Below are 26489 nucleotides of genomic sequence, written 5' to 3'. Positions count from 1 at the left end.
TATATAGTTCCAGGGACAACTTTTGCCTTTGTCTGCATCCAAGCAATCCCACTGAGTTTCTTGTTCTCAAGTGCGTATGTCAATTTGTGTCTGATATTGTTTAAGAAATTGTTATGTTCTTTTAGCCTTGTTAAGGAAATATATTTAATGTTTTCTAGGATCATTATGATTTTGGTATGAGAGCCATAAAGACAGTGTTATTGAGGGCTGGACAGAAGAAAAAAGAATTAAAAATACAGTGAGTAAGAGTCTAAATCTCTCCCACGCTATATTACTAAAATTTAGGTCTTTATTATGGTGTCTTAACAAGCAAAATAACACACAATCTCACAACTAAAATGTTGTGAGCAGAGAATCTTTAACAAGAGTATTGACTTACACACTGACATCACCAGCCCAGTGGATTTTGGTATATCTCATCACAAGATGGAAGTTAGAGGACTGAGGAGCTCTGTTATAATCATTACCCTAAACAAACAAAAATGTAAAATTGCTTTAAAAATGTGCAAAAGACTTAATCGATGATAGTTACATTGAAGACTCCAGCTTTAAAAACAATCAAGATCAATATTAACTCCATTGGTAAAACCTTGATTTGGCATCACATACTGCTTGTGAGCGAGCACAGAGGTGCTGTCAAGGTTCCTCCCCCACTCTGAACTCTAGGGTACAGATGTGGGGACCTGCATGAAAAACCTCCTAAGCTTATCTTTACCAGCTTAGGTCAAAACTTCCCCAAGGTACAAAATATTCCACCCGTTGTCCTTGGACTGGCCGCTACCACCACCAAACTAATACTGGTTACTGGGGAAGAGCTGTTTGGACGCGTCCTTCCCCCCAAAATACTTCCCAAAACCTTGCACCCCACTTCCTGGACAAGGTTTGGTAAAAAGCCTCACCAATTTGCCTAGGTGACTACAGACCCAGACCCTCCGATCTTGAGAACAATGAACAATCCTCCCAACACTTGCACCCCCCCTTTCCTGGGAAATGTTGGATAAAAAGCCTCACCAATTTGCACAGACCCAAACCCTTGGATCTGAGAACAATCAAAAAGCGTTCAGTTTCTTACAAGAAGACTTTTAATAAAAATAGAAGTAAATAGAAATAAAGAAATCCCCCCTGTAAAATCAGGATGGTAGATATCTTACAGGGTAATTAGATTCAAAAACATAGAGAACCCCTCTAGGCAAAACCTTAAGTTACAAAAAAGATACACAGACAGAAATAGTTATTCTATTCAGCACAGTCCTTTTCTCAGCCATTTAAAGAAATCATAATCTAACACATACCTAGCTAGATTACTTACTAAAAGTTCTAAGATTCCATTCCTGGTCTATCCCCGGCAGAAACCAGCATATAGACAGACACAGACCCTTTGTTTCTCTCCCTCCTCCCAGCTTTTGAAAGTATCTTGTCCCCTCATTGGTCATTTTGGTCAGGTGCCAGCGAGGTTACCTTTAGCTTCTTAACCCTTTACAGGTGAGAGGAGCTTTCCCCTGGCCAGGAGGGATTTCAAAGGGGTTTACCCTTCCCTTTATATTTATGACAGGTGTAGTTAGAGGTTTTTATTTTGTATGTTGATACAAAGCCTTGGTAGTGATGCATCCTACTTTCAAACAGCTAGATTTTAAGTATTAAACTTCCAGAACAGTGAATTGCTGAACACCCTCAACTCCTGTTAGCATCAGCATGTGCTTGGTAGCACCTAGGTGTCCACAATGTCTTTTAGTTTTGGGTTTGTAAAAAGAATGTGGTGCATTTCTGTCCAGGAAGAGATAGCAGACAACCAGAAGCAGACATTATCTGTTGTACTTTACTTACCTTCACATGTTCAGAGTTACATCAGGGAGATAAAGAGCCAAATTCTTTCATGATATAACTTCACTGAAGATAATGAGGGTACACCATGGATGAATCTGGTCCAAAGTGTTCAGCAGCTGTTGTTATGCACATGTGGGAATTTACATATGTGTATATATTGTGACAGGGTCGGGCCAGATGGCTACAGGAGAGTAATAGAAGGCAGATATATTAGTCCCAGGCTAAGTAGGTCCCTTTTCCCTGGATAAGGTAACAGGGAAGGTTTTTTTTTGAAACAGAAAGGAAATTTATTTGTAACAGTTACAGAGAATACAAAAGGATAAAGAAAAACTTAGCAACAAAACAACGCAATCAGAAGGTATAACACAACAGCTTTCAGGAGGGAGAGGTGTTCAGGTTAGCCCAGGCCCAGAGCGGGGGGGCTTCCTCGACACTCGTGGTCTTCCACCCTCCTGAGTTACCTGGTGGCCTAGAGCGGGGGGGCTTCCTCGACACTCGTGGTCTTCCACCCTCTCGAGTTACCTAGTGCCGCGCCCAGGGTCACCGACCCTCCCTCTCCTGAGAGTGCCCGACAAGATGGGCACGGCTGCGGGGTGGGTGGTTGGGAGGGAGGGGGGTACACCCATGTATTATAGGACCCCTCCTAGAAGACAGTAATGATGGTATTCACAGCAACTAACGGCTGTGGCTGGCGGCTCTCGCTCTTTCCCTCAATCAGAGGGTCAGACGGAGGGAACCGGACGGGGTCACCGAGCAGAGAACCCCGGACAGCGCCCACCGCTCCTCGAAGGTGTCAAGGGAGTCGGTGGACGCTGCCCAGAGGAACTCCGCCCGGATACGTGAATGTACTGAAAGTCGGAAAACGGCCTCACAATCGCAGGACGCCTCATGAGCCAACCTCCGCTCTCTGGTCTTATAAATGGCTGTTTTAGCCAAGGCTAGGAGGAGGCTAACCAGGAGATCCCGCGACTTGGTGGGGCCACGGATGGGGAGTGTATAGATAAAGAGGTGGGGGGAGAAATGAAGCCAAAAGCGCAAAAGAATGTTTGTGAGGAGCCGAAAAAGAGGCTGCAATCTGGCACACTCTAAATAGACGTGCGCCAGGGTTTCCCTCACGTTGCAAAAAGGGCAAGTCTCCGGAAGGGAGGTAAAACGTGTCAAAAACACGCCCGTGCTCACAGCCCCGTGAAGGAGCCGCCAACTGATGTCCCCGACGGGCCTCGGGACCAAGGTGGAGTACAGGCTGGCCCACCGAGGTTGCTCACCCTCCAAAGGTGGTAAGAGATCTCGCCACTTTGTATCGGGGCGGGACACCAGGGTGCGGGCATGAAGGGTATGGAGCGTGAGTGTGTATAAATATTGCCGTGATGCAACTTGAAAACCGACCGGTTGCAGTTCATGCAGCCGGCTTGCAGTGAAAGGATGAGGGGTGTGTTGGGATCGGCAGGGTAGGGGCCCGATGGAAAGGTCCGGCGGGCCTGGGGTAAGGAATGGGCGGGGTGCGCCCTCGCACAAGGCTCGGCTAACATAAGCCCGAGCGGCGGGGGTCAGAGCGGCCTCCACCTCCTGAAGCACGCGCCGGGGGGTGCGAAGGCTGGAGAGCCCCATGCGTCGAGCGAGCGTCAGGGGATCCAGCCAGTCCCCCCGGTCGTAGTCCAGGAGGTCCCCGACCCTCGTAACTCCCGCCAGGACCAACCTCTGGCGCACCGTGCGGGACTCCGCCGCCTGCACACAAAGTTGGGGGTTGTGTAGCAGGGGCTCCGTGAGGAGATCTGCCCCCACGATGGCCGCCACGGACCTGGTCGTTGAAAACAGTTTCCAGGCCCGGAGGAGGTCCTGGTAGAAATCCGGCAGCCCGGAGAGGTCTCGCGGAAAACCTCTCGGACAAAGATAAAAGAGCTGTCGGTCATAGCGGAGCCCATGGAAGCGGCGTAAAAAGGCATGCGCCAATATGCTCCACGGCGAACTACCTGCACTATAAAGGAGCCTCTGCAGGGCCTGGAGGCGGAAAACGCGGGCCTGAGTGTACAGACACTTCAGGTCCTGCCCTCCTTCCTTCAGGGGCAAGTGGAGAACTCCAACAGGGGCCCAGTGCAATCCTGACCAAAAGAACTCCAGAATCAATCTCCGGAGGTGGGACAGGAAACCCGGGGCCGGGGCTAGGGTGTTGAGCCGGTACCAGAGCGTGGACAGGACTAGTTGGTTAAGCACCAGTGCTCTCCCCCGAAGGGAGAGACATCGGAGTAGCCTCGTCCATTTCCTGATCCGCTCAATCACGCCGCCTTCCAAATTTTGCCAGTTCTCCGGCGGAGAAGGGTGCGTGGCAGAAAGGTAAACGCCGAGATAGAGCAGAGGGCCGGCACTCCACCGGATGGTCTGAAGCGCGGGTGGGAGGGAGCTTACCTGCCGCCAGCCCCCCACCGCCAAGCCAGAGCTCTTGACCCAGTTGACTCGGGCGGAGGAGGCTGCCGAAAAGATGGCTTGGCATGCCTCCACTCGCGCCAAGTCGCCCGGGTCCTGGACCACGAGGAGGACGTCATCGGCGTACGCCGACAGGACCAGCCGCAGCTCCGGCTCCCGCAGCACCAACCCCGTCAACCTCCTGCGGAGGAGACAGAGGAAAGGCTCGATCGCCAGAGCGTACAGCTGGCCTGAGAGGGGACACCCCTGCCGCACCCCTCGCCCGAAGCTGACCGGTTCGGTCAGGGTCCAGTTGAGCCTAACCAGACACTCCGCGGAGGCGTACAGCACCCGGAGAAAACTCACAAACTGAGGTCCGAATCCAAACGCTCGCAGGGTGCTCAGGAGGTACCCATGATCTACCCTATCGAACGCCTTCTCTTGATCGAGAGACAGGAGGGCGAACGACAGACCGTCTCTCCGCCCGAGTTCCAGAAGGTCTCGGACTAAAAAGAGGTTGTCAAAAATGCTGCGACCCGGGACAGTATAGGTCTGGTCTGGGTGAATCACGTCCGCCATCACGGACCCTAGCCGCAGCGAGATTGCTTTCGCTACGATTTTGTAATCCGTGCTAAGGAGTGAGAGGGGACGCCAGTTTCGTAAGTCGCGGAGGTCCCCCTTCTTCGGCAGCAAGGCGAGCACCGCTCGTCTGCATGAGAGAGGGAGGACCCCGCCCTGCAAGGACTCAGCCCAGACAGCGACTAGGTCTGGGCCAAGGATGTCCCAGAACGCGCGGTAAAACTCCACGGTCAGCCCGTCCATGCCCGGAGATTTATTGGTGGGCATGCGACGGAGGGCTTCCGAGAACTCGGCCAGGGTGAGAGGCAGCTCTAGCCGGTCTCGGTCGCCCACGCTGACCGTGGGGAGTTCCTCCCAGAGCACCCCGCAAGCGCCAGGATCGGTCGGATCCGGGGAGAAAAGGTTTGCGTAGAAGTCACGGGCCCTCCCACACATCTCCTCCGGACCCGTGAGGGGGGTGCCGTCTTCCGCTAGAAGGCAGGTGACGTGTTTTTTGGCCCCCCTCGTTTTCTCCAGGGCGTAGAAGAAGCGGGAGCCGCGATCCATCTCCTGAAGGAGGCGGATGCGGGACCGGACAAAGGCACCTCGGGCCCGGTGGTCCTCGAGGGCTCGAAGTTCCTCCCGCTTCTCCCGGCACGCTCCACAGAGGGACGGGTCCCCGGGGCTGGCGGCCAGGCGCCTCTCCAGCTCTAAGACCTCCCGTTCCAACTGCTCTATCGCCGCATTTCTCCGTCGGCTGGTGCCCCGAGTGTAGTTGCGGCAGAAGAGCTTGGCGCGCACCTTCCCTAAATCCCACCAGCGCCGCGCCGAGGGAAAGGCACGCCACTGCTCCCGCCAGGCCAGCCAAAACTCCCGGAAGGACATCACAAAGCTCTCGTCCTCCAACAGGCTGTTGTTAAAATGCCAGTAAGCCGGCCCCGGTCCCTCTGCACGGAGGGAGACCGTGACGGCAACCAAATGATGGTCGGAAAAAGGGGCCGGCCGAATGGTGGAGGAGTGGGCCTGTGAAAGATGGAGACGGGATAGATAAATACGGTCTAACCGAGAGCGGTGTGACCGACGGGCCTCCACCCGAACGAAGGTAAACGTGGAAGTATCATCTGGGTGATAGTCACGCCAGACGTCCACTAGGGAGTGATAGTCGACTATGTCTCAGAGAATGGTCGCGGCGGCCGGGCTCGGCTCGGCCCCCGAGCGGTCCCGTTCCTCGAGGGTGGTGTTAAAGTCCCCTCCCAGGATCAGGCACTCGTGTGGATCTAGGGTGTCGAGAAATTCGGACACCTGCTGGTAAAATTGCGGCCGCTGTGAACTCACTTGCGGGGCATAGATATTAACAAAATTGACCACGAGCCCCTCCAGACGAACTCGGAGGTGCAACAAGTGGCCCGGCATGGCCTCAGTGACTCCTAGCACCTCGGGCCGCAGGGTGGGGGAGAACAGGGTCGCCACTCCAGCTTGCCAAGCCGTGCAGTGGCTGAAGTATACCCCGTCCCCCCATTCCAGCCGCCACCTATCCTCGGCGGTTGGGTCCGTGTGGGTCTCCTGCAGGAAAACCACAGAGTACCCCCCCTCCCGAAGGTAGGAGAGCACCTGGGACCTGCGGAGAGCCATCCTACAGCCCCTGGTGTTCAGGGTTACAATAATGAGAGGTGTCATGCGGAGGGCTGGGGGGGTGGGGAGTTCTCAGTGGTGGGGGTACTCATGGCCCCCGGCGGGTCGCGTAGCAACCCGTGTCCCATCCCGTGAGTAAGTAAATCTTTCCGGAAGCTGCGGGCCCGCTCGTAGGCCGCGGCACCGCCCTTCCCTTGCCTTCTACCCTCCCTCATAAGGGCTCTCGCGGCCCGAAGGAGTCGATCAAAGTCCCCCCATTGCTGGAGAGCCAGCTGTGCCCTATCGCGGGCACCACGGCATTGTTTCAAGAACTCCCGTAGTGCATGCTGCAGCTCATGGGGGGGTAGGGTTACAATTTCCAGAGCAGTCCCTGGTGGGGCTTTTGATACAGCTTCGTGGTCCGCTAAGGCGGGTAGGCAGGGTGCGGACCGCCGACGGGGCGTCTGACAGGCTGGGGTTATTAACTCCATCTCGTGCCTTGGGGCGGACGGGGATGGCAGGGGGAAAGGTGCAACTCCTGGGGAGTCGCAACTAGAAAACGTAAAGACTGCTCCCTGGGGGGAATCTGCAAAAGGCGGAAAAGAAATAACCCCAGGGGCGGCGGTAGCCTTGCAGGAGGAGGGAAACTGAACCGGAATAGGGGTGGGGGCAGGGGCAGAGGTAAGGCCCTGGGCTTCAGGAGGCGAGCAGCGAAAAGAAGGTGCCTCCCGAGCAGGGTCGGGGGTTAAGGGGCAAGGGAGGGGGCTCCGAGGAATGCTAGGTACTGGCTCCGGGGTGGTCGTGGCAGCCATGGCCTCAGGTGGTAAACCACTTTCCGTGGGGTGCTCACCCGGAAAGGCAGTCAGGGGGAAAGAACATGGGGAGAGGGGGCCTGGGGTGAGATTGCCCAAATCGAGGCCGGCCGGCAGTAAGTCATCCCCTCCCTGGGTGACCGGGGTCAAATCTAGGGCTTCAATCTCTGCGTACACAGAGGAGAGGCCAACTCCCACCACCCCAGGGGCCTCTCCGCTAGGGCCCGCCTCGGCGGTCACGTCGGGGTTCGTTGGGAGTTCAGGTGGTATCTGGTTAGAAGGGGCTTCCCCCGGGGCTTCGGAGGGGAGGGTCCCCCGCGGAGGGGGGATTCCACCCTCCAATGCTGGTCTATCTTCACCTCCCGACACCAGCGAATGGATCTCACTCGTGGCCGAGGCGGGAGGCTCAAGGTCGGTACCTCCCTTCCTGGTCTTCCGGGGGGCTTCCGCGTCAGATGAATGCAGCGGAGCTCGAGCCCTCCGCTTGCCTCGCTTCCCCTGGACTACAGTTCAGCCCTCCATGGCGTCGTCCGGGGGTTGAGTAGCAGGGGACGGAGCGGGGCGCGGAGGCAGAGGTTCAGGGGTTTGGGGGGGTAGCGGTAAGGCAGCATTAGGGGCGGGGGGTTCTCCTTGGGGCGAGCCCTCTCCTGCACCCGGTAAAAGCTTTGCCACACCCCCCTCCATAGGCTCTGCCGAGGTGGTTACGGCAAGAGTGGGACTCCCGTGGTCGCCCGGGCGTTGTTGGAGGGGTGCCTCTTGGGCCCGGACGGGGGCAGCGGTGGATCGGGTGGGAGGGGGGGTGGTGTCGGGTGCCGGGTGGCCAGGGGTGTCGGCAACAACAGGGCCGATATCCCGCCGGGTCTCGGGGGTCTCAGGTGCCCCTCTCCCCCGGGCCAAAGGGCAGTCCCTGCGGACATGCCCTGCCGAGCGGCAGAGGTAGCACCGGGCCTCTCCGGTGGAGTAAAAGACCCTATAGCGGGCTCCCTGGTAGGGAACTAGGAAGGACCCCTCGAGCGCCTCTCCGTCACGCACCCCCGCCGGCAGTAAAATCTGCACTTGCCGGCGGAACGAAAGGACGTGACGGAGGGCGGGGTCCTTGCAGCCTAACGGGAGAGGGCTAATAACAGAAACAAGCTTCCCCAGGGCAGAGAGAGCAGGTAACAGGGCAACATTAGGTAAAAAGGGAGGAACGGAGGTGAGGACGAAGCGAACGCCCAGATCTTCTAGCGGTTCTAGGGGGAGAAACACCCCCCCCACCACTAGGCCCTTCTCCACCGCCTCCTGGGCGGCAGTCTCCGAGGCCAGAAAGAGAACGACCTTCCCATACATCTTGGAGGCCGCCACAATGGCCATGGGTCCTACCACTTTCGCCAACGCCTGCACGTATGCCTCCACGTGGGGCGAGGCGGGCACTAGGAGGCAACGGACACCGTGCTTCCTGGTCAGGGCGGGAAGAGGGCCCCGATTGCTAGTAATGGCAGCGGAGGCAGTGGGTGGGCGAGATGAGGAGGCGGCAGGTGAGGGGGGGCCTGTCGCCACCCGGGCATACGTCCTGGGGGCCGGGGGAGGGATGATCGCAGAGCTGGTGGAGGGAACAGCTGGGAGGGGTGCCGCGATCGATGACGAGGCCACTGTGGTGGGGGCGGCCTCTGCCACGGAGGGTCCAGCGGCATTAGCGGGGCCCTTCCCTTTTGGCCCGCTTCGATTTTTCCGTCTAACTGGGGGGGGGGTTCCTAGAATCTAGTGGGGCAAGAACCAGAGCAGCAGTAGTAATCGCCCCGGTGCCTCCCACTGCCGATGCCCCAGCGGGGGCGGTGGCAGGGGTTCTAACAATGGAGGCGGTGGGGAAATCTTGAAGGGTGGGCAGGAGGGTAGATGGGGAAGGGGCAACCAATTTCGGTGGAGGGGCCTTGCGTCCCTCCTTCTCTGCCATTGTAAGCAGGGAGAGACAGGGAGACACTGGGGGGGGGGGGGCAAAAATCGGGGTCCGGTAGTAGGGGTAGGCTATGGGGTAAACAATCCGGGGGGGGGGGAGGACAACCCACCACAAGTGTTCAAAGAGTCTCGCTTGGTTGGTTGTTATGCCCGGTCCAAAAGGCAAAGTCTAAAGCAAACAGCTGGATCCGAAGGCAGATGGCAGATTGCCAGCAGGGACGAAGCAGCGGGGGCCGTGATAGTCGTAACAGTGGTGGGGGGGTTGGGGGCACCGATGGATCTGGGGGTAGCTCCCTGCTACACCCCTGTGCCGCCGCAGGCGCAGCTGAAATGCAGTCAACTCCCCCCCCCCGAGGGTAGAAATTCAAAAAAAATCCCTCAGTCTTACGGCCTCTCTCCACGATGATTCATAGCTGCCCGGGAGTTCTCTGGCCTCTGGCGTCTGCTACAGCTGTTGGCTCTGTCCCAAGGCTCTCGGAAAAAGTCCAGGCAAAAAACAAAACAGCTGGGTCTGGGGGGGTCCACTCCCCTCTCCGGACAGCAGGTCGGCAGTCCTCCCCCCCTCCTCCGGGGGTTTCAAGTAAGCAAGGACAAAAGTCCAAAAGCAGGCATCGGGGGGGGGGGGGTGCTGGCGACCGGCCAGCACACTGACGCAGCTCAAAAAAAACGGGAAAAAACGAAACCAAAAAAACAAAGCGTCCGGCCCAAACGCGGGGGGGGAAACTAAGCAAAAGGAAAAGTGTGAAAAATCCGGGCCGGGGGGCTTTAGGAAAGAAAGGAAAGCAAATAGCTCAGGAGCGAGTGAAGAACGATTCCGGCTCCTTAACAGGGAAGGGTCCAGAACAATCAGGAACCTTCTGGAGACAATTAAGACAGGCTGATTAGAACACCTGCAGCCAGTCAAGAAGCTGCTAGAATCAATTAAGGCAGGCTAATCAGGGCACCTGGGTTTTAAAAAGGAGTTCACTTTAGTTTGTGGTGTGCGTGTGAGGAGCTGAGAGCAAGAGGCACTAGGAGCTGAGAGTGAGAACATGGACTGTTGGAGGACTGAGGTGTACAAGCATTATCAGACACCAGGAAGAAGGTCCTGTGGTGGGGATAAAGAAGGTGTTTGGAGGAGGCCATGGGGAAGTAGTCCAGGGAGTTGTAGCTGTCACACAGCTGTTCCAGGAGGCACTCTAGACAGCTGCATTCCACAGGGCCCTGGGCTGGAACCCGGAGTAGAGGGCAAGCCCAGGTTCCCACCAAATCCTCCCAACTCCTGGTCAGACACAGGAGGAGTCAGTCTGGACTGTGGGTTCAGAAAAACGGCCAAGCTGAGGGCTGCCGTGAAGCTCCAAGGCAAGCAAATCCACCAATAAGCACAAGATCCACCAAGGTAGAGGAGGAACTTTGTCACAATATATAAATAGTATAGACAAACCCATTTCCTGTATGGCTTGTGTTATCACTTAATTTATATAGAAAGTATATTTCCAAACATTTTCTAGGCTTCACTCCCTCTGTTTGCACCTGCTGTTTTCATTCTCTTGTTCAAATAGGCCAATATTTTCCCACTCCCAACTGCTAACTTCTCATCTCCTCCAAAACCCTTGGCTATACCCACTCTTCCAACTGGTGACAGGTTTCAGAGTGGTAGCCATGTTAGTCTGTATCAGCAAAAACAATGAGGAGTCCTTGTGGCACCTTAGAGACCAACAAATTTATTGGGGCATAAGCTTTTGTGGGCTAAAACCCATTTCATCAGATGGATAGAGTGGAAAAGCCAGTAGCAGGTATATATACACAGTACATGAAAAGATGGGACTTGCCTTACCAAGTGGGGGGCAGTGCTAATGAGGCAATTCAATTAACAGTAGAATACCAAAGAAGGAAAAATCACTTTTGTAGTGGTAATGAGGGTGGCCCATTTCAAACAGTTGACAAGAAGGTGTGAGTAACGGGGAAATTAGTGTGGGGAAATCAGTTTTTGTAATGACCCATCCACTCCCAGTCTTTATTCAGGCCTAATTTGATGGTGTCCAGTTTGCAAATTAATTCTAGTTCTGCAGTTTCTCGTTGGAGTCTGTTTTAAAAGTTTTTTTGTTGAAGAGTTGCCACTTTTAAGTCTTTTATTGAGTGACTGGGGAGATTGAAGTGCTCTCCTACTGCTTTTTGAATGTTATAATTCCTGATGTCAGATTTGTGTCCATTTATTCTTTGTGTAGAGACTGTCCAGTTTGGCCAGTGTACATGGCAGAGGGACATTGCTGGCACATGATGGCATATATCACAGACTTAAAAGGTCCCAGTCATTGGAGCACTCATTCACAAATTTGCATATCTTGACAGAGCCAATCCTCCCTTTTACCAGGACCTATGTAAAGTAAATTGCTTAACACTGGGTTTCTTATTTCCCCAAATGAATTTATCCTGAATTACCATTTGATCTAAGAGATTTCCTGGGCCTGAAACTTGAACTGTTTGGAAAAAGAAGTGATTTTGGGGTAAGACATTCATTTTAACTACTGCAGTTTTGCCAAACCTGAAATTTCATGTTCTTCTTCAAGTGATGTCCCTGTGACTGCTCCACTGTAAGTGCGGCAGTGCCCCTGGCACGTGGGATTGGAGATCTTCATCAGCAGTGCCTGTCGGACCATACATGCGCACCTCCTCCCTTTTGTGCAGTGAGTGGTACATATATATAGTGCTGTGCAGTCTGACTCCTCCCAGTTCCTTTTCTACCACTTTTAGTCTGAGATGGAATCCAGAGCAGAGCCCGCTTTTTCCTGTTCCCTCAGTAGCTAGTGCCCTACCTGTTAGATGTAGTGTAGTTAGTATTTTTTCTTCTCCTTTTCTTCTTAAAAAAATTTTTTTTTCTTAACTTTATCTTTACAGTTATTTCATAGCTTAGGTTTCATTTTCCCCCTGCTTCCCGCCCATACCCATTGGGAAGCCTCCCCTCTTCCAGTCATTCCCACCATCTTTCAGAATGGTAGCCAAGGAGTCTGATGGCACCTTAAAGAGCCACCGGACTCCCCACCATATTTGACATCCCACCAGTTTGGTGACCAACTAACTCCGTTTCTTCCATCATGGAAACTCATCACCTTGGACAAGTGGGTTCTAGAGATAATCAAGGAAGGATACTCCATTCCTTTCCTATCTTGCCTCACCATCTCTCCTCCCTGTCCCTCTTCCGGGACCCCTCTCATGAACCCATTCTATAGGGAGAAATAAGTCATCTTCTGCAGTTGGGAGCCATAGAACTGGTTTCTTTCCAAAACAGGGGACAGGGTTTCTACTCCCATTATTTCCTCATCCAGAAGAAATCCAGTGATGGGTGACCCATCCTGGAGCTTCGCAATCTAAATAAGTTTGTCAAACTGCAACACTTCAGGGTGGTTATCCTCTCCAGTGTTATCCCAGCAATTGAACAGGGGGCCGGGTTCTCAGCCCTCAACATCCAAGACACACATTTCCATATCACAATACATCCTGCCCACAGATGATTTCTCTGATTCGTCATGGGTGACAATCACTGTCAGTACACGATACTGTGTTTTGGACTATTGAGAGACCCTCAGGTGTTCTCCAAGGTCCTGGTGGTAGTTGCTGCCTGTCTAAGGAAACAAGGCATTGCCATCTTTCCATACTTGGACAATTGTCTCCTCAAGGCCCAATCCGAGCAGTCCGTGTAACGATGGACCTGTTTATGAAGCTAGGCCTTCTCATAAACCTAGAAAAGTCTACTCTAATTCCGGGTACAACACCTGGAATTCATCGGCGCACAATTGGATGCCATACAAGCCAGAGCCTTCCTACCACCTCACAGATTCTCCGCTATACTAGATCTGATATCCAATGTATAGGTCTGCCCCAGACATAGGCGTTGATTCCGTGGCTGCTGCAGGGCTGGAGCACCCATGGGGAAAAATTAGCAGATGCTCTGCCCTCACTGGCAGCCAAGCTCTCCCCGTCCCCACTTCTCCCTGTCCCCACTCCTCCACCTCCCAGCGCTTCCCGCCCGCTGCCTAACAGCTGTTTGGCGGTGCTTAGGACTTTCCGGTGGGGAGGGGGGGAGGAGCAGGGACGTGGCATGCTCAGAGAAGGAGGTGGAGAGAGGCAGGGCAAGGGTGGGGACTTGGGGGAAGAGGGTGGAATGGGGGCGGGGGTGGGGTGGGAAAAGGCAGAGTGGGGCGTGGACTTTGGGGAAGGGGTGGAATGGGGGTGGGGCAAGGGCAGTGCAGGGGTAGGAAGAGGCAGGGCAGGGGTGGGACCAGGAGCTCGGGGTTGGGAGGGGTCAAGCACCCACCGGGAAGAGGGGAAGTCAGTGTCTATGGCTCCAGATCTCTGCCAGAATGTGCCTGCAACTTCTAGGCCACATGGCAGCAGCCACTTTCGTGATCAGACACAAAAGACTATACATGTGGTGTCTTCAGGCGTGGCTCCATACAGTATCTCTTCCCCACAAACACAGCTTCCACAAACTTTTATCCATGCCGATGAGACTCAAGGACTCACTACTTTGGTGTACGCAGCCCAACAATGTCTGTGTCGGAGTTCCTTTCCTCTAACCACCACCGACCATGATTCTAACAACTGATGCCTCCCTAATCGGTTGGGGAGCACATCTCCACAATCACATAGTGAGGGCAGTTGGTCGTTAACTGAATCTACTCTACACATCAACCTTCTTGAACTACGAGCGGTGCACAAAGCCTGCCACGTTTCCTCCCTCTCCTCCAAACATCACACCATCAGAGTCATGATGGATAGTCTTGCCCGCAGAGCAAGATCCCATTCTTTATGTTCGGAGGCACTCAAAGTGTGGAACAGGTGTATCCAACATAACATCACCATTTCAGCAGCGTACCTCCCTGGACACCATGAATGCATTGAGCAGGAGATTCTCCCATGATTACGAGTGGGAACTGGACATGCAAGCCTGTGAGCCCATCTTCAACCAATGGGGATGTCTTACATAGATCTGTTTGCTACTCTGCAAAATACTCATTGCCCTCAATTCTATTCCAAAGCAGGACTGGAACACAGATTATTGGGAGACACATTCCTTATCACATGGTACGTATCACTCCTCTATGCCTTCCTTCCTTTGGCCCTCCTATTCTTTTTACTTTGCAAAATACAGGAGGACTGAGCTCCCATCATTCTTAGAGGTCCAACATGGCCATAACAGGTCTAGTATACTTACCTCCTTCACATATAGTATGTCAGCCGATCTCTCTCCGTCCAACACCACAGTCCTTCCACAAGACGCATCCTCCGTCCCAATCCACAGATGCTCCACCTCAAGTCCTGGCTCCTACGTGGTTCTGGAATTCGGAAATAAGCTGTTTGTGTGCAGTCAAACAGATACTTTTTAATAGCAGGCATGATATAATTAGATGCACGTACATTTACAAATGGACTAGATTTCAATGCTGGTGTGCCTCCCACCAAGTTGACGCAGCACTTGCTCAGCTACCACTTATCCTGGACTACATGTTATACCTTAAACAATCAGGATTATCTACCAGCTCTGTTCAGGTTAACATGGTGGCAATCACTACTTTTCACTGCCACATAGATGGCTATTCCACCTTCACAAACCCGCTCACAAAACGCTTTCTGGAGGGTCTCCAAAATCTTTATTTCCACATACGAGACCTGACCCCTGCCTGAGACCTCATCCTCATCCTATGTTCTCTGACTAGACCCTCATTTGAACCAATGGCGACCTGTTCTTACCTGCATCTATCAATGAAAATGTCCTTTCTTGTCGCCATCATTGCTGCCCGATGAGTGGGCAAAATCACGGTCCTTATGGCATATCCACCATACACACTGTTGCACAAAGACAAAGTTACCCTATGCCCACATTCAAGATTACTACCTAAGGTTCCGTCATCTTTCCACCTCAAACAACTAATACACCTTCCTTGCTTCTTCCCAAAGTGTCGTCATAACCAACAGAAGGCAGCTCTACATACCCTAGACGTAAGACGAGCATTAGTGTTTTATTTGGACAGGACTAAACATTTCCAAAAATCACCATGATTATTCTTCTCAACCACCAAAAGATCCAAGACACAGCCATCTCTTAACAATGCCTTTCCAAGTGGATCTCACAGTGTATACATTTATTTTACGAACTCCACCACAGACAACCTCCTACCACAATTACAACACGTTCCACAAGTTCATTTTCCACATTGATAGCTTTTCTGAATAATGTCCGCATTGGTGACATTTGTAAAGCTGCCACATGGGTATCAACAGACAGTTTCACCCAGCACTACTCTATTACGCACAGTGGCGCAGCAGACACTCTCCTAGGACATGCTGTCCTATCATAGGCAATACATGTCGCTCCGAAGCCCCAGCTGTCCATTTAGGGGCACTGCTTTCTAGTCACCAACAGTGGAGCACCCATAGGGGCATTACTTGAAGAAGAAGAGAAGGTTACTCACCCTGTGCAGTAACTGAGGTTTTTCAGGATGTGTCCTCCTACAGGTGCTCCACTACCCCCTCTTCCCCTCTGCTTCAGAGCCTAAAACATATGCTCTGTGGCTGAGAAGGAACTGGAGGTGGTCAGACTGCACAGCGCTGTATATAAGTCCCACTCACAGCATGAGAGTGGGGAAATGTGCGTATGTGGTCTAATGGACATGGCTGATGAAGATCTCTGACCCCAGGTGCAGGGGGTGCTGTCCTACCTACAGTGGAGCACGAAGAGTGGGAGTCATCTCGAAGAACTCGGTTACTGCACCAGGTGAGTTAACCTTCTCTTGACCAACTTTCCAGATCTATTTTGATATTCTTAATCAAATTAGTATAATTAATATTATTTAAGGTGTGTCGTCTTTTAGAAATGTGTATTCCCAGGTATCTTAGAATCATAGAATATCAGGGTTGGAAGGGACCTCAGGAGGTCATCTAGTCCAACCCCCTGCTCAAAAGCAGGACCCATCCCCAATTAAATCATCCCAGCCAGGGCTTTGTCAAGCCTGACTTTAAAAACTTCCAAGGAAGGAGATTCCACCACCTCCCTAGGCAACGCATTCCAGTGTTTCACCACCCTCCTAGTGAAAAAGTTTTTCCTAATATCCAACCTAAACCTCCCCCACTGCAACTTGAGACCATTACTCCTTGTCCTGTCCTCTTCCACCACTGAGAATAGTCTAGAACCATCCTCTCTGGAACCACCTCTCAGGTAGTTGAAAACAGCTATCAAATCCCCCCTCATTCTTCTCTTCCGCAGACTAAACAATCCCAGTTCCCTCAGCCTCTCCTCAGAAGTCATGTGTTCTAGACCCCTAATCATTTTTGTTGCCCTTCGCTGGACTCTCTCCAATTTATCCACATCCTTCTTGTAGTGTGGGGCCCAAAACTGGACACAGTACTCCAGATGAGGCCTCACCAATGTCGAACAGAGGGGGACGATCACGTCCCTCGATCTGCTCGCTATGCCCCTACTTATACATCCCAAAATGCCATTGGCCTTCTTGGCAACAAGGGCACACTGCTGACACATATCCAGCTTCTCGTCCACTGTCACCCCTAGGTCCTTTTCCGCAGAACTGCTGCCTAGCCATTCGGTCCCTAGTCTGTAGCTGTGCATTGGGTTCTTCCGTCCTAAGTGCAGGACCCTGCACTTATCCTTATTGAACCTCATCAGATTTCTTTTGGCCCAATCCTCCAATTTGTCTAGGTCTCTCTGTATCCTATCCCTGCCCTCCAGTGTATCTACCACTCCTCCCAGTTTAGTATCATCTGCAAATTTGCTGAGAGTGCAATCCACACCATCCTCCAGATCATTTATGAAGATATTGAACAAAACCAGCCCCAGGACCGACCCCTGGGGCATTCCACTTGACACTGGCTGCCAACTAGACATGGAGCCATTGATCACTATTGATCTTATTGAAGTAGTTACCCATTTGTTTTTTATATTTATCTTTTCTATCTTTCTACAGATCAGAGCCCACACCTACATCCAGAACTTCTGACTTGTCACAGTTTATTTTAAATCCTGACACTGTCAAATTTTTAGATTTCCTCTTGCACTTCTTATAGTATGTGAACAGGATTCATAGCAAATACCATGACATTGTCTGCGTATAAGGTTGATTTGCATTCCCTGTTTCCTATTGTAATTCCATTTATATTAGGATTATTGGTGACTGAACAGGCCAATCATTTGCCCAATCAATCAGCAATGTTCGCTAGTCATTGCTAGCGATAGACAACCAATATTGTTGATTGACTGGGCAAATGACTCTGTAGCAGGGTGGTCACCCCACACCTGCCCTGAGGGGCTTCAAACAGCCCAGGAGAGAGCTGTGGCTGGGGGCAAGCAGCTCCCAGGCTGATTGGGGAAAGCAGGCTCAGCTGTGGCCACGCTCCAATCAGGGCTCAGCTGGCCCTTATAAGAGGGCAGTGGGCCAGGAGCAGACAGAGTCTCCTCTAGCTGTGGAGTGAGATGGGCCTACCTGCTGGGGAGCATGAGAAGGTACCTGGAGTGGAGCGGAGCCAGGGCTGGGGGAAGGCCAGAGGAGCTGGGGAGCAGCTTGTCCGTCTCTACAAGTATCTGAGATTTTTTTTTGTTAGCTCATTGAAGATACTGTTAATTGTTATTAGTTGTGCCCTAAAAAAATTACAGTATTCTGGATGAAATCCACCAGGGCATGGGGATTTACCATTTTTAAGGGACTTAATAACCTCTAGATCGTCCTCTGATTTAATATCTTGCTCCAGGGCTTCTAGGTCAGGGGTTCTAGATTTGGTATATCAGCTTTAGCTAAATATTCCTCTATCAGCTTATGGTCAACTGACTCCAAGGAGTAAAGTCTCCTATAGAAGTTTGCAAAAGTCTCACATATACCTTTTGGGCCAGTTGCCAGTTTATATGGAGCTTTCCAGACTGGCGGTATAATTTTGCTTCCTTTTAAATTTTTAGTCTATTAGCTAGTAATTTATCAATTTTTGTTAATCTTTTTGTAATATAGGTGTTTTGTGTATCTAATTGCCAGTTCAGATTTTTCGGTTTGGAGCAAATGTAACTTGCTTCTGACCTCTTGTTTGTTTTCTGCGATTGAGTTTTCTGGTGTAACTTAAATTTTTCAGCCTTGTTGACCAATGTTTGCATTTCCACTTTTCTAACATAGAATTTTTTGTTAATTACGATGCCCCAATAACTGCTTTCAAGATATCCTACAGAGTGCTTTTTTAAATCTAGTCAGCATTGTTTTCCTTAAAATATTGCTTATTTTCCTCTCTGATATCTTCTATGGGATGACAAGAAAAGAGTTGAAGTGAGATGTTTAATCTCCATTTTTTCATTTTAGTGTGTCTTTCCACTGTCATATAAGAAGCCAAACTAATGCATGATATCATTGAGATGCCTCCTTGCAGTGCTGACATTGCTGTACTAAGCAAAGATCTAGAGATCATATATTTTCTATGAGATATTGAAAAAAAGGAGTAGTCTCTTTCCTTTGGGTTAATACACCCCTTGGACTCACACAAATGTGTTTATTCATTAGATAGAAAATCAGGAGCAGAATTAATCTGTCCTTTATTATACTACCTCTCTAATCTATCTAACCAGGGATCTGGATACAATTATAATCATATCCAATAATAATATCTCCTTCTCTAAAATCTTCTAGTGTCCGAGATAACTTTCTGAAAAAAGGCATTTGACCTTGATTAGGGGCATAAATACTTCCTAACATTAGTATTCTATCACCGATTGTACCTTTAACTAGACATTTGCCTTCATTATCTATATATTTATCATTTACTTTGTAAGGTATATGTTTGGCAATAATGATTTCTACTCCTCTTTTATTGATATTCTTGGAGAAATATAAGGAGTTTGGAACCAGTTACCTTTGATGTGTTTATTATGTTCCTCTGTAAGGTGCATTTCTTGTTTTTTTTTAAAAAAGTCCCATGTATCTGGGGCCTCAGCTTTAATAGCTTGAAAAGCTTCTCTTTCTGTCTTTCTTTCTAACTGCTGTTAAGACCATGTTATAGAACTGGATTGTATTAGCCATGATAAGGCCCACATGACATTCTAATAAGCAAACTCGGGAAATGTGGTCTAGATGAAATTACCAAAACATGGTGCACAACTGGTTGAAAAACCGTTCTCAGAGTAATTATTAATGGTTTGCTGTCAAACCGGGACATCTAGTAGGGTCTTGCTCAGATCAGTCCTGGCTTGGGTACTATTCAGTATTTTCATTAATGACTTGACAATAGAGCAGAGAGTATGCTTATAAAGTTTACAGATGACACCAAGCTAGAAGGGGTTGCAAGTCTTTTAGAGGATTAGAATTCAAACTGACCTGGATTAATTGGAGAACGGATGTGAAATCAGCAAGATGAAATTCAATTTAAAAAAGTGTAAAGTACTACATTTAGGAAGGAAAAATCAAATCCCCAAGTACAAAATGGGAAATAATAGGCTAGACTGAAAAGAATCTGGGGGTTTGGTGGGTCACAATTTGAATATGAGACAATGTCTTGCAGTTGTAAAAAAGGCAGATATTCTGGGGTGTATTAACTGTAGTGTTATATGTTAGACATGAGAGGTAATTGTTCTGCTTTGCTTGGTACTGATGAGGCTTCATATGAAGTATTGTTTCCAGTTTTGGATGCCACACTTTCAAGTGTGGGCAAATTCAAGTGTGCCCAGAAGACAGCAACAAAAATGATAAAAGACTTAGAAAACATGACTGATAAGGAAAGGTTTAAAAAAAACTAGGGATGTTTAGTTTTGAGAAAAGACTGAGGGAGAGACCTGATATGTGTACAAATATGTTATAACCAGGATGGTGATCAGTTGTTGTCCTACTGTCAATGGATACGGAGAAGAAATAATTAGTTTAATTGTAGCAAAGGGGAGTGAGGTTACATATAAGGAAAATCTTTCTAACTGTAAAGGGTAGTTATATACTGGAATAGGCTTCCAAAGGAGGTTGTGCAATCCCCCTCATAGGAGGCTTTTACAAATAGGTTAGCCAAACACCTGTCAGGGATAGTCTAGGTATACTTGGTCCTACCTTAGCACAGGGAGATGGACTAGATGACCTCTTGAGATCCCGTCCAGCCCTACATTTCTATGATTGTTGTTTTAATATACTGTGACTTGAATTCCTGTTTTACTGTATTCATTTGCCTTTTTTCCCTCCTGTTGAATAGATTTTGTATGAATTTACTACTCATGGGCCTAGATCCAACTTTTATTGAAGTCAGTGAGAATCTTTTATTTTATTTCAGAGTTGGATTGGGTCCCAAATGAGAAAAGTGAGCAAAATTATGTTCCAAAGTGAAATTCAAATTAAATAAACAAGTTTGATCTCACTTTGTCCTTCCAAACTCTTTTCTGTACAAAAATGTGATTATTTCCAAAATATCTGCTAAAATATACAGTGTGATGCACAATTATAAATAAATTAGAAACTGAGAATGATATTCCCCCAAGGTGTAAGACAGGTAGAACCATATATTAAATATTACTGGGTTGACATGTTTTTATAATTTTTCTAGAAATTATGATACTAGTGTTCCTGCAGAAGAAGAAGCTCTCATTATAATCAATTCAGTGAAAGAAGCTAATTTACCCAAGTTTCTGGCAGAAGATGTTCCTCTGTTTGAGAACATTATGGCAGATCTGTTCCCAGGAATTACAGTTCCAAGAATAAGCACTCTCAAACTAGAGGTAATAAAATGAATAGGGCTTTTCAGGAATAGTGATTGACAACTTAAATGTCACTGTTTTGTTTTAATAAAGAAAGGGATAAAAAATCTTTAATGGTTCAAAAGTTCTTAAATTTTTTATTAAGGGAGAAACCCTGATATGCAGCAAATCAAAGTGATGTGGCTTGATGGAGGAGAGTTCTCCAGTGGCCAGGGAAATAGCATCCTTCCCCTCTCTACCCTAGGCCATGGAGCCACTATGCAACTCCTGAAGACTCAGTCCTGACCCACTTCACACAGATATATTTGAACCAGAGATCTCCAGTCCCAGATCTGCTGATTTATCCTCCATCCTTCACAGCCCCATGGAGACCAGGGAGTGGAGGCCTCCTGTGCAAGTTCCCCTCATCTGTGTTCTGTGCAGTGGAACATGTTCCACTACCTATTGGGGCCCTATGTGTCTGCAGAGGAAAGGGGAAGCAGGGTTTTCCCTTAACATTTGTTGTCTGTAGTCCAGTTATTTCAGTTGTCTAAAGAAAAAATGTTTTAAAAGTAAGTCAGATTTACTTTTTTGTCTTTTGTGTTAATTTCACATGTTGATATAAAATAGCATGGGATTTCTGTTAAAGGTGGGATTTCTAGTTTGTTTGAGAGAAACCTTTAGAGTTTTTTCCTCTTCATTTGTTGAAATTTGCCCAAAGATCTGAACACTATAGAGTCTTTTCAAGTCTTGGTGGTCATGTGTAGCTGGAATTTGTGTGTGTATTGAAGAGAAAATGGCTCTCTGTCCAGCCTTCATGAACGAATATCCCTTGATCATCTTGAGATCTCTTGTGAGACTATTGGACCTGATTTTCCCGCTACTTAAGCAATATGCAAGTCTTTGCAGTTTGAGGACCTAACTTTAAGCAGGCAACGTGTCCAACTGACTTCAGTTAAATTAAGCACTTGCATAAGTCTTTGCAGGATTGGGACCTTACACTGATATACTGAGAATAATTCTGTTTATGTAAAATCAGTCTGAGATTCCTCAAGCCCATTATTTATAAGGCTTTTACAGAAAAGAGCAAGCCATAACAGTGTCATAAAGGATTTAAAAGTTCTTCAAGTTCCCTGTGGGTGCTCCACTTAAGGTGTTGGTGCATCCCGGCACCGCAGTTCGGAGATTTTCGGTAACAGTACCTGGTGGGACGTGCGTGCACAGTAGCCGTCTCGCGGTGCTGTTGGCAATTCAACTCATGCTCATGAGTCCCAACCCCCTCAGATCCTTCTCAACCGTCCTTGGCTGCAGACGGAGCGCCAACAGCAGTGTCACAGAACCATAAATGTTAAAAATAGTTATTAGTTAAGTTAGTCCTCAGTAGTTACTCATTGTTGAACTGGGTTTCTCCTTCTTTTTCTAGCCAGTTAAACTTAAACAAACAAAAAAAACCACCCCTTCCTAGGGGTTTTTTCCCTCTATTTCCTTCAGTTATCCCACGACCAAAATTGGACTCTGAAAATGCTAGCCTCTCTTGGGTTTAAAAGATGTACTTCTTGTAAGGACGCAATACCCACCTCCGACGGACACTCACGATGAATTTGCTGCTTAGGAAAGGAACACGTTCCTCAGAAATGCTCCCACTGCAGTAATCTTAAAGCCAGGGCAAGGAGAGACAGGGATCTCCAACTTAAAATGATTCTTACGGAGAAATCCCTAACACCACCGTCCGCTCCGGCAACAACCCCATTGGGGGATTCGCCAGGCACCTCCTCCCTGGACAGAGCAAGTACTCTCTCCTCCACAAGGCGAGGAAGACATCTCCTGCTGATGGAGAACTGTTGAAGAGAAAATGGTCTCTAGCAAGATTGCCACCCATGAGGCCGACAGCCAGCAGGGTGAGCATGTTTGATGCGCCGAGCACCTCTGGCACTGCCCGTACTGGGACCTCTGCTGGCAGAGATAAGGAGTCAAGTTGCAGGCATAAATCAACTTCCTCCACAGCACCAAGTACTCCAAGGAAGGACACAGTGCCGACAATGCCTCAGCTTGCTATGCCACTCCAATGGTGCTGCATACTCCTGAACCGATACCTGACCGTACTAAGTTGGCACCGGCAAAGGCCACACACAGGCAGATGGGATCAATCTCCCAGGCTTCTACACATAAGAACATGGCACTGCTGCCCTTGGCACTGTGCTCCCTCACTAAAGTGGCCGATCTCAATCTCATCCACACCAGGATCACCGATACTCGGCACTGATGGTTCTCCGGTGCCAATTGCACTGGTGCAACCAGAATCACCAAATGCCTCCAGATTCTCAAGTGATGAGGAAGCTGATATGTCTTCTACTCTGGAAATTCTTCCCCATCAGGCACAGAACCACCACCGTTGCACACAAGTGCCAGGGAACGCCTACACAGGGACATGCCTCCATAGCTGACTAACCCATGGATGTGCCTCCCATGCCATTCCCAATGCAATGGGCACAGTGGGACCCATGTGCAGTTTACCAAGCTCAGGCCCCGTACACCACATAGGTGACACATACGTCCTGTGACAGATACTGCAAATGAGCCCTTGGAGACACAGGAGGATTCCGTAGAGGAATTGGATGATTCCAACAACCAAGAACAATCAGCAACTTACAACTCATCTTCATCTCCAGATGAAGTGGTCATGCCATCCCAACCCACCATTGCAGATGACTTAAAACAATTTCAAGAGCTATTCAAATGGGTGGCGCCCAGCCAGAATATCCAGCTGGAAGAGGTGAATGAAAACCAATGTCAGCTCAAGATACTACACTCAGCATCCTTGACTAAGGTTGCGCTACTGATTTAATAGTGCTCTAATGGAACCAGCAGAATTAGTGTGGCAAACACCAGCAACCATACCTTCGACATGCAAAAGGGCGAACAGGAAGTATTCAGTGCCCAACAAGGATATGGACTTCCTATTTTCACACTCTCAGCCATACTCGTTGGTTCTGGAGGCAGTGAACCAATGGGGGAAACAACCCCATTATAAATCCAGCCCACAGGACAAGGACTCAAAAAGATTGGATTTGTTTGGCTGAAAAGTCTATTCATCAGCAACCCTTCAATTTTGCATGGCCAGCTACACAGCAATACTAGTGAAATACGACCATGATGATTACCAAAAACTCAGTGGATTCATAGCAGACATCCCAGAAGACCGAAGGGATCAATTCCAATCCACCATAACCGAAGGGTCAGTTCATGGCGAGGATTGCTTTACAAGCGTCCCTTGATGTTGTGGTCACAGCTGTTTGCACAACAGCTACTGCAGTAGTCATGAGGAGGGCCTTCTGGCTACAATCCTCTAGAATAGCAAAGGACCTCCAGACTAAAGTTGAGGACCTCCCCTTTGACAGGGAAAAAACTATTCTTGGCAAAAATAGATGAAGTCCTACACTCAATGAAGGACTCTCAAACTACGCTCCAAACCCTGGGTATCTATATGCCCCTTAACAGATGAGGGAGATACCGACCTTACCAGTGCAATTGAGACACAACCGGACAGAGACAACAGAGGCATTTTGATAATCAAAGACAAAGGCACAAATCACAGAGACGTCACCCTACCCAGTCTGCTACATCCCAAGCACCTTCAAACAAGATGCAATTTTGAAGCATTGGTTGAGGGTCTGACCGACCTCCCCCGACCACCAGCTCCAATAGAACCAATGACCCAAGTTTTTGGTCATTGACTCTGACCATTCTACCATATGTGGGCCACCATCTCTATGAACCACTGGCTTTTGGAGATCATTCGAGTGGGTTATACCATCCCCTTTACCTTCATACCACCTACTCAGCCCCCTGCTCCTTCCCTCTCCAGGGACCTTTCTCACGAGCACTTATTGAGACAAGAAGTAGATCACCTGCAACAATTAGGGGCCATGGACCAAGTTCCAACACAACACAGAGAGAAAGGGTTCTACTCCCATTATTTCCTGACACAAAAGGAAAATGGAGGTTGGAGACCTATACTAGTTCTGAGAACTCAACAAATTTGTCCACACCCACAGATTCAAAATGGTCAAACTGAACTCAATCATCCCAGCTCTGGAAGAGGGGGACTGATTCTCAGCCCTCGACATACAAGATGCTTACTTTCACATTACATCCATACTGCTCACAGACAATTCCTATGATTCACAGTGGGACAAGATCACTTCCAATACAGAGTACTGCCATTCGGACTGTTGACAGCTCCATGGGTCTTTACCAAAACCTTAGCGGTGATAGCTGCTCATCTACGCAGACAGGAAATACTAATATTCCCATACTTAGATGATTGCCCACTAAAAGGTCTTACCAGGATGGAAACACTACACATCACTTGACAAACCATCTCTCTATTTCACTCCCTAGGATAGATTTCTTTTCATTGATTTGTAGCCCTAACTCCTGTACAACAACTGGACTTCATAGGCGTGCACCTGGACTCAGTAGAGACCAAAGCATTTGCTACCAATGCCCTGATTCACAGCGCTGACCTCCATCATATCGGTGATCTCAGGGAGCCTGTGGGTGTCTGTATGCACCTGCCAACAACTCCTGGGACATATGGTGGCCACCACTTTCATTGTAAAACATGCCAGACTACACCTACGTTGCTTTCACAAAAGCACAACCTACACAAAAGACTCACACCAACCCCAAAGGGCCTACATTCACTACAATGGTGGACAAACCCAATAAACGTGTGCTCAGGCATCCCATTTCAGCAGGATCTGCCAACAGTACAAATCACAACAGATGCCTCACTGATTGGATTGAGAGCTCACCTAAACCAATATACAACCCAAGGCAAGTGGTCCCCCACAGAAACACACTTACACATCAACCTGCTTGAATTACGCATGGTTTGCAATGCATGCCTACATGTCCTCCCCTTTATATGAGGTAAAACAATAAGGATCCTGACTGATAACATTGCATATATGTTCTATATAAACCGCCAGGGTGGGGCACATTCCCATTCCTTATGCACAGAGGCCTTAAAACTATGGAACTGGTGCATAAAACACAACATCTCTGTTACAGCAGCATACCTCCCAGGCTGATGGAACATGATGGCTGACATGTTAAGCAGACGGTTTTCCCAAGAGCATGAATGGGAACTGAACAACAAAATAATCCAACACATATTTCACATGTGGGGATCACCACACATAGATCTGTTTGCAACATTAGTAAACAAGAAATGCCCAAAGTTTTGCTCACGAGCCGGACTCGGAGCATGATCCCTGGGGGATGCTTTCTCCATCAAATGGAGAGCTCCTCTCCTATCCACATTTCCATCGATACCTCTGATCTCCAGAGTGATGCACAAAATACAAACAGACAGAGCCAAAATAATACTCATAGTACCGACATAGCCCAGACAGACTTGGTTCCCTTACCTGTCATGCATGGTGATCTGCAAACTGTTCACTTTCCCTCGCCTACGGAATCTTCTCTCTCAGGACGATGGTCAAGTCCTCCATCCGGACCCGAAGAGACTTCACCCGAAGGCATGGCTCCACCCCAATGAACTAACGTGCTCAGAACAGGTAAAACAAACGTTGTTAAACAGCAGGAAACACAGCACATGCACTATCTACCTCCAAAAATGGAAAAGATTCTTCCTATGGTGCCAAAACAAA

The 26489-nt window shown here is 49.2% G+C and overlaps 1 protein-coding gene across 1 annotated transcript in view; it reads left to right on the top strand.

Moving 5' to 3' along the window:
* DNAH14 (dynein axonemal heavy chain 14) overlaps nt 1-26489 on the top strand; it is a 476940-nt gene that overhangs the window by 206888 nt on the left and 243563 nt on the right. Inside the window, exons 40-41 of the mRNA XM_084624945.1 lie at nt 159-238; nt 20682-20853. Coding sequence (XP_084481071.1) covers nt 159-238; nt 20682-20853 — 252 coding nt within the window. The remainder of the gene's footprint in view (nt 1-158; nt 239-20681; nt 20854-26489) is intronic.

Source organism: Lepidochelys olivacea, assembly GCF_965140295.1.
Source record: "Lepidochelys olivacea isolate rLepOli2 genome assembly, chromosome: 3".
NCBI classification, from domain to species: Eukaryota; Metazoa; Chordata; order Testudines; family Cheloniidae; genus Lepidochelys; species Lepidochelys olivacea.
This window is presented reverse-complemented; position numbering and strand designations above follow the sequence as displayed.